The sequence below is a fragment of the Aptenodytes patagonicus genome, chromosome 18, assembly GCF_965638725.1.
Source record: "Aptenodytes patagonicus chromosome 18, bAptPat1.pri.cur, whole genome shotgun sequence".
In the NCBI taxonomy this organism is placed as follows: domain Eukaryota; kingdom Metazoa; phylum Chordata; class Aves; order Sphenisciformes; family Spheniscidae; genus Aptenodytes; species Aptenodytes patagonicus.
In genome coordinates this window covers 5,778,711-5,792,290 of record NC_134966.1, presented here as the reverse complement: position 1 = coordinate 5,792,290, position 13,580 = coordinate 5,778,711, and the positions used below count along the sequence as shown (strand labels likewise).

Below are 13,580 nucleotides of genomic sequence, written 5' to 3'. Positions count from 1 at the left end.
GGATTAGTTGGTCACAATTTAACACGAAAATGATGTGCTGTATCTGTTCATTAATTTCACTTGCTTTATATTCTGTTTAGGGTTTTTTTTACCTTGCTGTAGGTGTTTAGATAAGCACATCTGCTTCCAACACGCACAGTTCATGCAACAAAGTGAATGATCAGGTTTCTTCTTTTCTTCCTTTGAAAAAAGGATGCACTTTCTGCTGAGTGTTTGACATAAAACATACTTCTCACCTGTATGTCTTGTCACATGGAGTTTTCTAAAGTCTTCTCACCTAGAGTCCTGCCTGCATGCAAAGTCTGGTCTTCAGTTAGGGATTAGTCTCCTGCTATATTAAATTACATAAAAGATTAAATGAGCTTGTATTTATTCAGTGGATGTTTTGGTTCAGTTATTAAATAAGGACCTTAATAAAGCAGGCATATGTGGAAATTGCTGTCCCTGCAATATCACTTAAAACCAGTAGAGGGATCTCTTTACCCACAAACAAATAAGTTCTTCTTCCCGCCCCCCTTCCCCCCCCCCCCCCCCCCCCCCCCGCCCCCAATTTAACTTGCATTTTTGGTTGATTGTCAACTGTGGTTAGGCTGCTGTCACAAAGTCTATCTTTGGTGTGCTTTGAAATTTTCTTCAGGGTGTTGAGGTTAAGGAGAGAGAGAACAGATCGCTCCTGTCAGTTAAACAGCCACAAAGAACATATTTTATTGATTTAAAGTATCTTACATTTAACTGTCTTCTCTATTCAGAACTTTTTTCATCTTTCAGGGGAGCTAGAATATAACTCTGTGTAGGAAAGACAGGAAAAATAGGACTGAGTAGGGAGTTGCCAGGGGATTCGAAGTTACTTGTATTACAGAAGCCTGTTTGACTCCATTATGTCCAAGTTTTTCATGTAAATGACTAGCTCCCTGGGGAAAAGCATTCCTGCCAAAAGATGAGCAGTCTCACAAAAATTATATCCCTAACCTATTTCCTACTCCTTGCAGAACAGCTGCTTCAATTTCAGAGTTGCTAGTACATTTGGATATAGCAACATTGCCTGTGAAATTTTGCCCATTAAGTAGTAGATACGTGGGAGTAAAAAAATATGCTGTGATATTTTGCTCTTTGACAAATAGAAAACCACTTCAGTGATCTGATGCAAACTTTTTATGAGACAGCCTTAAAAATTCTGTTCTATTTATGCTCCGAGATACCTATTTATCAGTGTTTCTATTTTGTTAGAATAAACCTAGCAAGAATGTACCTAAACTGTAGAAAATGCCCTCAACAACTGTAATGAACTGCTGTCTTTAGCTCTTCACTCACTCACAGGGAAATCTTCAAGGACTTCTCATATACTGTAGTTGGGATAATCCCAATTTTTGCATATATCTATTTTAATAAAAAAAACCCCAAAAACTTAGAAATCCAGAAAAAGTACTTCTGTCCTGTTGTAAACCCCGTTTGTCTAGAGATGACTTGGGCATTACTGTCTTGGAGTGGAAGAAGGTTAAATTAAGACTGCTACATGTGAGCTGATCATCCAAATCGCAGACTGTGCCCAGTATTAGGAGTCTTCTGGAGCAACGGGCATAGGTGTTCTTGAACAATGTCCCTGCCTCAGCGTGGGTGGGTGCCCTGGCTTTCTACTAGGTCAACTTAAAAGTAAAAACTCTTTCAGTTCTGTACTTTCCAGAAGCTGCTGTTAAGCAGTAGTTCAGCATCCCTTTAAGCTCTCTGAAACAAGAAACTTTGGGCATATATTCTTGCATACAATTGAGGAATAAACATCAACTCATCCTTAATGTTGCTTGCGTCCACCGTGTTACTGTGTCTATAACAGATTCAGTGCTTCTTGATCGAAGAGTTTGTTCAAATTTACATGATTAAACACTTCAGGTATCCATTCTCTCTCCAGGCCTAAATGTAGACAATTAGAGTGCATTTGCTAGGTATTCATATTTGATCAGGTGGTTGGGGAAATGCAGAATAACTCATTAGGCAGAATTTATTATTTAGTCTTCCTACCTGTAGTTTAGCCTGAGAGGGAGGTTTTGGAGCTTCACAACTTAATTATTCACCAACCTGTTTTCCATCTGACAAGGAGGGGGAGGCATCTGCTCCAGTCTTCTATATTGTAGTGTTTCACATTCATTTTTTTTAGTTCAGCTATCATTAATCATAGGAAAGTCTCTTGGGAAAAAGGTTGGCAGAGGGAATTGCAAAGTTTATGCTCTGAGAGCTGTAGGTACTATATTATCCTTGCAACTCAACGTATAGAAAGCAATAGATTTTCTCCCAGACAATTTGAGTGGTCAATGAGTTCAAGCAACCTGCTATAGTGATGGATAGTTTTGTGTGTTACAGAATTCTAGCTCATGCAAAGAAGGTAATTTTCAGTCTCAACTTTAGCTTGTTTTGGGAAGGATTTAGGGAACTCTGGGGGCAGAAATAGTAGAGGCAAATTATCTGCAAATTGCAAGTCTCTTGCAGGCTTTTTTACTTTTTCCACAATTGTATGCCTTGTCAGTCCACCTCTTCCCATAAACCTAGCCACAATATTTTTGCTGCTTTAAAGGCAGAAGCATAGTTTCCATACCTTACAGGTGCGGTACACCAAGATGACCGAGATTAGCTAATAGGGGGTGTAGTACTGTTATTGCAGCAGCATCTTTTCTATCTATGCATGTCTATCATCTTTTCTTCTTGAAGCTGTTTATGGCCTTCATAAAGAGACGTCACAGAGTGCTGGTCACTTGAAGTTACAGGACAGGTCAAAAGCATTGCTTTGAAGTTCAGTTACCTAACAGGTGACCCTAAACACTTAAAGCCTTTCAGTGATGTAATAGTATAAAACCAATGTAAAAATAGAAAGCCAATGAGTGAACCTTGCAATGCAGTGAAAATCATAACACTGCAGTTGATCCTTTGCTTCCAGTTCACGTGTTGTATATGAATAGGCTTAATGTGACCCACTTGAAGAACTCTGTAACTTGAAGCCATAACTTGAAGACTTTGCAGTTACCAGACCTTACACTACTTCCAAAAGAGATGTGCTACACTGCAGTTTATATTTATAGTTAGTAGTTAGGAAGAAATAGAAGCATATTTGAGAGTTTGTGTATATAGACAAAACTTGGACCTGATTCTGCAATTCTTCAGTTTTCTTAGTCAAGCAAGTAGTTCTTTTGGTCCTGAAAAAATTACCTTTATTAGTTTGCAGAACTGGAGGTCTAAGCTTAATCATTCTTTGAAGCTGAATAATGTTTGAGTTTTTTGGGAGCTATTAGGGATTTCTGAATCCTGGTAATGAAGCTAAAATTAAACGAGTAAACCAAAAGGCATTGTAAATGACAACTTGTATTTAATGTGCAAAATAAACAGAAGTAAAACACTGAAGCAGTAAAATGATGTTAAGGATTTGATGTGAACCTGCATGAAGCAAGGTAATTAAGTCAAGAAAAGGACATAAAACAGTTTGTAAAGAGATTGCAATTAAAGTGTCACTAGTGCTATTTCTTTGTACTTAGAATAAGAAGCAACTATTGAATTTTAAATCCCAGTGCAGGTAAATGTAAAGTTTATAGGTGACTACCATATGTGCAAACTAAAGGGCTTATGATACTTCACAAATGGGCCCTTTTTGGGAATAAATGGAAAACATTTATTTTAAGATGTAGGCTGTGTTACCTGGTTCTTTGGGTCTGAAAAGAAGTTTAGATAGTATAAAGTCTTCTGTAAGTTTTAATTGTTTAATTCTAGACAACAGCTCATTTGTTACACGTTTCTACTTTTCTTTTTCCACACAATCCATGCAGTAAATGCTGTAGATCTTCTTGCAGAATAAAAGCTTATAAAATGAGGCTGGTGCATATGCAAGCTATGCCTCCTCCGATTGACAGCGTTGAAACTTCCAACAAATCAGCAACAAAGTTAGAAGTGACACAAACAGTGGTGGTGGGAGGGAAGGTGGAAGGACAGAGAAGCCATAGTATGGATTTTTCTACTGCCCTGTGCTCTTGCACATTTTCCACTCTGTAACTGGGAACTGACTGTTAATTACATGCTAATTATTTCATATATATTTCCATCGATTTAGCGATTGTCCCAGTTCATAGCAAGATGTAAGGAATAGGAATTGTTTGATGTTATTGCTTGGAACCCAAGGCTTTATCAGGTGGTCAGACTTTGAAACCCCATAGATAGCTACGTTTTCAGATGGTGGATTTTCAAGTGAAGTGGAACAGGATCAGTAGGAATGCAGAGGAGAAAGCTATAATTGTGGTGTGCGTCGAGTGTGTGACCTGCAGACTAGGAGATACTGCTTTTTACATTGCAGTGGTCCATGCTGATCCTAACAGATCTTAGAGTCCTTTGGACTTGCTACTGCATAAGGCTATTGAAAGATTGTTTCTCTGTTTTAGAAGCAAAATGGTCAAGAAGTATCTGTTTCTCTGATGGGGAACTAAGATGTGGAGATGATGCAACTAATGTTTGAGCTGCAGGAAGTAATTACAGAATCAAGATCAAGTGCTGTTCACGACTTCTAACCATGAGACTGACCTGATTGGTCATTTGAAGTTTGTGCTCTTGTCAAAAGAAAATGTTTTAACATTTCTGACCTATTCTTTGATGCAAAAGTAACTAGTAATACAATGTTAGTGCAAGAATTTTCATGGTGTGATGAGAAAAAGAGCAAATGACAAACTGAATCACCCGTAACCAATTTTCTCCTATTTCTAGCAAGGGAGTAAATTGACTCAGAAGTGAGTGTTCATTCTGATAGCGACAACATCTACGTGCGTGATATTCCCAACAGCCTTGGAGTCCAATCATTCTGTATGAAAAGCATTTAAACAATAACAACATAGATTTTTAGAAGACAATACTGACACCTCATCTAAAAGTTTTCTTTAATTGTGTTCATTGATGCCAAGAGAAAGATACTGGCTTAAATACATTCTCCAGACTATTCAGTGATATAAGTAATTTAAAGCAATGGAAAATTAAGCTAATAATGTGGGTTGTTAGTCTTAAACTTTTTTTAAAGTTGATTTGCTAAATATTCAGTTTCTTTTTTTTTTTGTAGGACCTTAGAAATCAACTAGAGAAATTACATGGTGAAATGACTGAAAAAGAAAAAGCAGTTGAACATCATTACAATATTCTTTTGAGTGAAAGCAATCAGAAGTTGCAGAGCCAAGAACTAGTTATGAAGCGGCTAACAGACAATGTCAATCAAAAGGATTTACTGCTTCAGGTAGGTGGACTTAAGTTGAAATGGAAAACAGAAAGTTATCATTTGATTTTGTATGAGGAATTATTACAAAATCACATTTGTATTTGGAATTACTGTTGATTTTGATGATAATCCTTCACTTTTTATAATACTGTATTTGCAGAACAGACGTAATTATAGAGTGTGTGGCATTCAACAAGATTTCTTGTTAGGGTTTTATGAAGCGTGTGGACAGAGGAGGAAGAAAGCTTTACTAATACTTATGTAGAATTTTCACTGTTGTGGTAAGATGCTTTAAAAGCTCTGAAGTGCCTATGATTTTCTGTTTATTGTGCAGAAACTAGAAGTTGAGGAATAGGTATAGATACTGAAATATTTTATCTTCTTTTTTTGGAGCCCATTCAAAATGACTTATGTGAGAAGGGAGCTGCCTGAATGTTAATGCACCCCTGCTTGGTTTTTTTATAGCTGGAGGTATAACCCTGAAAAGTACTGGTGGTATTCAACCAGCAATGCAAAGAGTAATAGCTGAGGTTGCTCTATACCTGGAGACCAAGGTGCATGCCTTGACTTATTTTTTAATACTTAAAAGATTGGACAGCTGGGGAAAGCTTCCGTTCGATCTTTTTTGCTTCTGTTTTTTATGTTAAATTTAAATTTATGTTTATGTTAAATTTAGGTCTTCTTTTGCGAGGTATGTAAAGAACATGTGCCGGATCATCCATGAATATTCTCCTGAAGTTTTGTTTGTTTGTCTATTTTGCAATATAAAAACTAGAGTAAACTTTGTAAAACTGTCTCGTTTTCTTTTGTTAGAAACTTGATGGAACAGTTAAAGAAAAGGATGCAGAATTGCAGGAGCTCCTGAATAAGTACAAAAACCTTCTAAGAGCCAATGAAGAACTTGAACTGAAAAATGAGGGCTTAGTAAAGGAAAAATGTGCTGCACAGTCTCAACAGTCAATCATCAAGATAGTCAGAGAGTTAGAGGTGAGTTTTTCATAATTCTGATCATTTGCGGATAAATACCTTGAATTCAAATTGAAGAGAATTTTGACTCTGGCTTCAAAGGCGTGGACTCATATATGTTGTAATTCATCCATGTAGCAAGGGGCTGTTTTTCCTTCATATCAGTACCATATCAAAATGTTCTGTATTACTAAGAAGATAAGAATGGCTTTATTAATAATTGTGTCATATGATTTGTATGATTATGGTGGTATTGATCTGGCATCGTAAGAGTACATAGTATTGTACTCTGATGAGTTTATATGGCATCACTGAACTCTCTGCTCTCAGAAAGTGTGTAAAATGTTTTGCCTGCCATAAAGAGGTATAGTTTTGTGGTCATTAGGGTCGACATATTTCCCTGAGTGGGAGGGTATCTGTGTTTCCGAAGAGAGGTGCAAAGGACAGTTTGTGTACTTCTGATAGATAAGGGGAAAGATTGCACAGAGCTAGTGACCACAGGAGATAAATGGAGCGTGAGGATAAAAAATACGGGTAGGAGTGAAGATATGTCTAGGGCAAGAAGAAAACTACTTTAAAGCGAAGAAGAAAGGAAATAGTACAGAAATATATATATATATATTTAAAAAAGGTGGACAATATATGCCCATTCTTTTATTTGATGCCATAAATTGAAAAGACTTGTTAGTACCTGAAATCAGAGGTCAAAATTCAAAGTCTTAAAATGTAGAGTTAGTTCCTTCCCCCTTCACCCCCCACATCTATACTAGCAAAAAAAAGAGTCAGGTACTGTTAGGAAGTTTTTGAATCACTTGCTGACTCCATTACTGCATTCTTTATTATTGTGTACAGATTATTGAACAAGTAAGCTGCTTTTGAAGGTACGTTTCTTGTCTTTTTTTGGTGGTGTTTGCAGCCTAGTATGTTAAGGTCTCCAAAAGCATCAGGCAAAGTAAAAAGAATTAGACTAGTACGTACTAATGATGGAGAAAGCTATTTCGTTTCTTTAATGATATATCAGTCATTAATGAGACTTTCTCAAGGAAGTTTAAAATAAAGTGAGGCAATGGCAAAGGAAACATGAGTGCTACGTCTGTGTCACATTCTGAACGCACTAGTGATGAGATGCTTAATATGTTATGGGCACTATTATTAAACAAGGTAGATGAAAGCACACGTTGAGTCATGGGTTATATGACAAGCTCAGAGTAAAGGAGCTGCATCACTGTTTGCCGGGGTACTGGTGCAGAGTATATCAAAGTATATATGAATATACATGCAGAGAAAATAAAGTCTGTGAAAGGTTGAGTAGAAATTCTCCCTCTGTAAAACAAATTGCAGTGCGTGCACGTAACTTCTGTCACAAAGGGACCTAAGAGTGATGGAAAATCATACAGAATTAATGAAAATCAAACACTAACTTTCCTCTGTACACCCCGCTTCCCATATCGGTGTATAACCAGGAGAGAGAACAGTGGCAAGCGAAGCCGTGCATGGTAATGACCCAGTACCCACCTTCTAATCACAAGCTATTCTCTATTGGTGGTTCACTTAGTGATTGTGAACAATACCTAATCACAACCCATTGTCCTCTCAGCTCAACCTCAGTGTAAGATATCTCCTGTAAGAACCCACTTCGGCATATTAATCACAAGTTTTTGGACACAGGTTATCCAGAGCTCTGCTCTCACTGGCTGCCTTGGACTCTGATGACTTTACAGTGCTGCCCCAACTCTCAGCAAATGCACAGCTGGATCCTCCCCACCAGAGAGAAGAGAAACCAAGCTCTTCTAGCCTCACTGATCTTTAAAGTTGAAGAAACTGAACTGAGAGATGCAGAACTCTCTCTTTCATGATACATTTTTACTTTATCTTAATGTAACGATAAATTTTAAAGCAACCAACATCCAAAGCTCTGCTGGGTGCCTTGGCCAGGCCAGGGAAGATAAATGACAGTTTCTAATTAGACTTTGGATTCTTGAGCCACTGTCATGGACTAGAGAGAGAGTGTGCGAGGGCACTGATAATTAGGTTAGTCATGCAACTGCTGACTCTGGTATCTGTGAAGTCTCAGAATGAAATATATTTTACAGCCAAGAAATTTAGAAGTGCAATGGACTCCATATAATTTTTGAAACTTTAGTTGGTTTTGTGCTTAATGTTCTTCTCTCACAACCAATACTCCTGTACTTACAAAGCTCTTTTTGTTGGAGCATTTGTTAGGTAAATATATTTCTAACACAGATTTTTAGACCTTTGTGCTTCATTTTATTACTGAGAAAGGCAGCAAAATTGAGAAAATTTGCTCTTGTTCAGTCCTTGAGCTGTGCTTCTGGGTTCTGTTGTGTTGCACGTGTAATCTTGCGTGTACTGCAGTAAGGGGCCACAGTGATATGAGTTTTGATTCTAAATTGATTTCTCTAAGTGTAAAAAAAATTATTGGATTTGCTGTAATATAGCCTTTCTGTGATTTCTGTTTTTTGGAAGGGGAGCTTGTATACCACTGGAGGGTGGAGTAGGAAATGTAGTTAGCTGATACCCTGCAAGGCAAATCTGATGTTTCTGCAGACACAAGGCACTTTCTAATTCCTGTATGACCAGCACGTTATTTGACTTTGGTTATAATTACGCTTGTATTTAGGGAGTTAATACTGTGCAGTCAGGGAACTGAAGTGTACTGTGTGCATACAGTTGTGATGTCTAATTTGCTGCAGCTGGAGAAATTATAGTCAATGCATGAACGTGATTGATGTAGCTAGAGCATTGCAGTTGATGGGTGTCGTGAGAATTGGAATTGGTGCAATTGTTGCAGTACTGCAGACGTGTCTTAGCTGTTGAAATTGATGCAGTGTGCACATTGTTGCTGAGTCGTCGTGATTATAGAAAGTGATGTAGTTGACTTTTTTTTTTAATACAAGTGTCCTGTCTATTAAATAGTGATCAGCGCATTGTAGTTGTTGTTTTCAGTCTCTTGAAATTGATGTTGTGAGCACATAAACAAAGGTGGTGGTTCAATTTCTGATTTGATGAGATTAGCTTATAGCTGAAAACAGCAATGTTTTTTGTCAATATCCATGTCTTCACACACTTCAAACATGATGCTTTTTGCCTGTGACACTGAGCATGGCTTGGTGATGGGAATGGATGTGGTTGGTGTATCTCACTATTTCCATATTAGCAGAAATTTAATCTTAAAGGAGTTAGCCTGATGAAGTGATATTTGGAGTGTATAGTCCAGTAGTCTTGCCTCGCCTATCACCAAGAAGGGCCATAAGTTCCTCAGAGCCATCAGCTTTGTGACATTTTCTGTGGTTGAGATGACATCTTCTAAAAGTCACCAACAAAGTCTTTTGCTCTAGTAATTTTCATCTTTAGATATATGATTCAGTGGCCCATAACAATTTTAATCTTATTAGTGATTGCTTCATTTATGGTAGACCATACATAAAGTTTACTGCAGTGTTAGAAGAAATTACCAAATTCTGGTACTGGTGGATGGATGGATGAATGAATCAGTGATGAGATGTAGGTTATGGCCTTCTCTCAATCATTCATCCTCTAACCTTCAGAGATTTTGAAATGATCCTGATGGTTGTTGCAAGGAAGAGAGTATCCAGTGAGGCAACTGGATATTCTTGTGACTTTGCCAATAACTTATTTATTGTGGAGGTATAAACCTTTTACTTTCATTGCTTACAATTTGAGAAACCTTTAATGAAAATAAGTTATGTTTTCCACCACTGCTGCTTAGCAATAGTATTTCAGATTTAAATATAGACTTTAATGTATTAGATTGCCTCCTTTCAGGGGAATATAAATCTTTCACTGCAATATGGTCCTGGATGTCTTGCAGCTATCTCCTCTAACACATTTTCCCTCACACCATGTGTCAAGAGGTTTAATGTTTCATTAACTCCCACAGCATTATGGTCTATTTAAGTTACAGAGCTGCCTTATGTTTTGTGTACCATTGGGGAGTTGATTGGAATAATTCACTCCTACGCTTTATTTAGAAATGACAGTAATAATGTACAAAAAAAAAAAGTTCATGCTGTATCTTCTCATCCTTATTTTTCATAAAAGATTCTGAAAAATCAAGAACACTTCTTCATGATTTTGCTCACTTCTCCCTAGCTAGTTGAATTTAGAGTTCATAATAATTTGTGTATAGTCTGTGACATTTGGAATTAAGAAACAGCTAATGTCTCCCGTTATGCAGAAAAAAAGAGTTGGGAGGATTTTGTGAGCTTCCTGAGATTTTGGTGCAAATGTAGAACTAAATTAATATGTGAATTCTAAAAGAAACATAGGAAACCGGAGCATGGTTCTGTGTATAACGCTGCTTTGTTAATACAACAGCACTAGATCCTGAACAATCGGTGGCAACTGTTACCTGATTTCTGTACCATAAACTCTTCAGAGTCACATTACTTTGCCAGTGCTTCAGAAAGAGCTTTTAATTAGGATGTAGTTCTGTAGGGTCTTCAGTAATAATTGCAAGGCGTGTATCAGACATATGCAAGAGTTCACTAGAACTTTTAACAGACTGTTAACCAACTAAATTAAGTCAAAAGATTTATTTCTTCCTGTTGCTTTTTATGTCATTGATCAGCGTAATTGTGATCAAACTTTTTCCAAGTTAAATTGCAATCTGTGTATTTTATGTTTAGTGACTGTTCTTGAAAGGCTAAGATTCCAACACATTGATAAGGCTCCTTAGTTCAGGCTGTAAAGTGTACTTTTTAACATGGCTTTTTTTGTGAGATTTTTTTATTAATGGACTCTGGATCACCCACCTCCATCTGTTTGCCTTTGTGTCTCTCAGTACTCCGTCAGCAGAAGCCATTGCTGTGTGTTCCTCCTCTGCTCATCTAGATAATAAACTTGATATGAAGCTCAGTATTTTGCACTTCATATACAGAATAGTACTTAATGTATAAATTGCACTAGAACCTGGAAGCATTTGTTCGAATACAGCTACCATTAGGAGTGATGGTAGATGAACATGATGCACGTGTACCAAGGCAAGGTCACTTCTTCAAAGAATCTGTAGCGTTAAGTGGTAGAAGCTACTCTTTCTGCAGTAAGATCTGACATGCAGATTACCTTAACGGGAGTAATTTGATCAAAACTTGATTACACTTGCAAAATATTATTTAACATATTTGCTAGCATACTGTGAAGTATGAGTGTAAATAATTAAAAGTAAACAACAGTTGTCCTTGCTTTTGTACTGTTTACTTTGCAGAATACTGAATTTTTCAAATTAACAGTGTCTTTGCATCGTTAGTGTGAATTAACGAGATTGTACTGTAGCTGAATTTTTGTTGCAATTTAGGAATTGCAATTGGAGTAATAACAGCTGCTTAAAACTCCTGGGTGTAGATTTCTTCCTTGTTAATGATCTGTTCACTAATGATTTAGTATCTCTTGAGAGTTCAGTTTTCAATCTTGAGCTTGTAATATGGAGCAAATAGAATTACCTTTCATTCTTGCTCTCCAGAGTTATCTTGTCATACTAGAGCCGTAAACATTCCCCCTTAGCTGTGGCACTTTTTTGTTCTTCCTTTCAGTTTTCAGTTGAAAAAGAAAACTGAGAGAAGCAACAAGGCCTACTATTCTTCTCAAACAGAGGCAGAATATATGTCTGACATTAATACACCTAAATTTGCTATAGATATCCCAGTTATTTTCTCTTCTGTGATGGCTGATATCTTAGATATTTTTATGTAATAAGTGCAAGTGAATACTCCTTTAAATAGCTGCATTTTTTGCCTCCCGCTGAAAAAGTGGCTATGTGGTTGTTTTGGAGTGAAAAAATTCTTGGGAACTTAGTGGATCTTTACTGAGAATGTAGCATAAGAGTCTGGTTTTATTCTAATAATAATAATATACCTTCTGTGAGCAAGACTGCAGGTAAACAATTTTCTTTCCTTTGCACAAGTAAAGCAGCAGCTCGTAGTGACCCAGCTGAGCGTGCGGAAAGCTGACTCAACGAGTGTGTATCTGACATGTTCATCCTTTATTTGTTGGCTCGATACAGTCCTTTTTGTTCAGAAATGGAACAGAATTTGCAGAAATCCCTCCCCCAAAGAAAACCAATTTTATCCAGAATACAGAGAGGACTGTTGGGACGACGTTCTAAAATGTGTGCTTGGAGCTTGGGCTTCTCTACTTCCCTTTCCCTTCTCTTCCTTCCCCTCCTCTGAAATACCTGCCAGGTTGTTCCTGGGTCGTTAAGTTGTAAACTTTGGAGGTAAAGATGCTGGGGGTGGGGGGAAAAGCTTTTTAGACTGTGATAAAATGATAAAAATGATGAACCACTGTTTAGGTATGTGACTCACTTATGGTAGGAAAACAGTGAAACGCTATTTGCCTCCTTTAATAATAGCTGGTTTTAAGTATCATGAATAGTTTCCAGATTCATATTAGGCATTGGAGGTGGGCAGTCCTGTTCAGCAAATTCTACTTCTTTCATGTTTTCTTCAGCACACAAGTATACACATAGTTGCAGACATGCAAACTTAAAAATTACATTGTAAGCTTAGTATGTTCTTGTTTTAATTTAGGAAAATAAAGAAGCTGAATATGAAAAGCTGATCCTTGCTTTAAGAAAGGAACAAAATATTTATTCTACACTAGTGAAGACCTTCAAAGAATCAGATAGGTAAGTACTTTTTCTGTTTTGGTGCATAATCTAAACTCAAAGGGCAAAAGTCAGAAATTGTGAAAAAAGATGCAGCTTAACTGGAGTGGTGATTATTTTGTACCGGCCAATTGTTCATAAGACATAAACTAGCTGTAGTAGTCTCCTTAAAAGAGAACTATTTTTGTAAGTGGGGTTATATTATCTAAATTACTTGAATGTTTCTGAAAATATTTCTGTTTGGATTGGAATCTCATATGAGCCAGATTTCCAAAGTAAGCAGCTAGATTTTCAGAGGAGGTATATGTCCTGTGTTGGAATATAGGGGAAGAATCAAATCGCAGTGAAGTTTTGCGTGCTGGATGATTTGCCAAGGTTTACTCCTAAAATACAGATAATGCTTATCTTAAAAATGACACTGTGAGATTTTGATGAGTATATAAGCTGGTAAGATTTTGGAGAAAGTTAAACAAAACAGACTAATTGAAGTTTGCATAGTATGCTTTCAATGTAAAGCATTCAGAAGTATGGCAGGAGCAAGTGTGTTTTAACCTTTTAAGATCAAAGAACACAACATTTTAGAAAGAAATCTGTGGCCTACTTTGTATCCTATTAGTGCTTGGCAGTTGAGGAGGAGATGTTATGATAAAATAAAGAAAATTCTTAGCCTTCAGGTAAAATAAATTTAAATGTGTTATAAAAAAATTACTTTTACTGTTATGATTACAAATATCTTAATTA

The 13,580-nt window shown here is 36.9% G+C and overlaps 1 protein-coding gene across 1 annotated transcript in view; it reads left to right on the top strand.

Moving 5' to 3' along the window:
* The window catches only part of CDK5RAP2 (CDK5 regulatory subunit associated protein 2), an 83,765-nt gene that overhangs the window by 20,210 nt on the left and 49,975 nt on the right, over positions 1–13,580 (top strand). Inside the window, 3 exon segments of the mRNA XM_076355639.1 lie at positions 5,075–5,245; positions 6,041–6,214; positions 12,763–12,860. Coding sequence (XP_076211754.1) covers positions 5,075–5,245; positions 6,041–6,214; positions 12,763–12,860 — 443 coding nt within the window.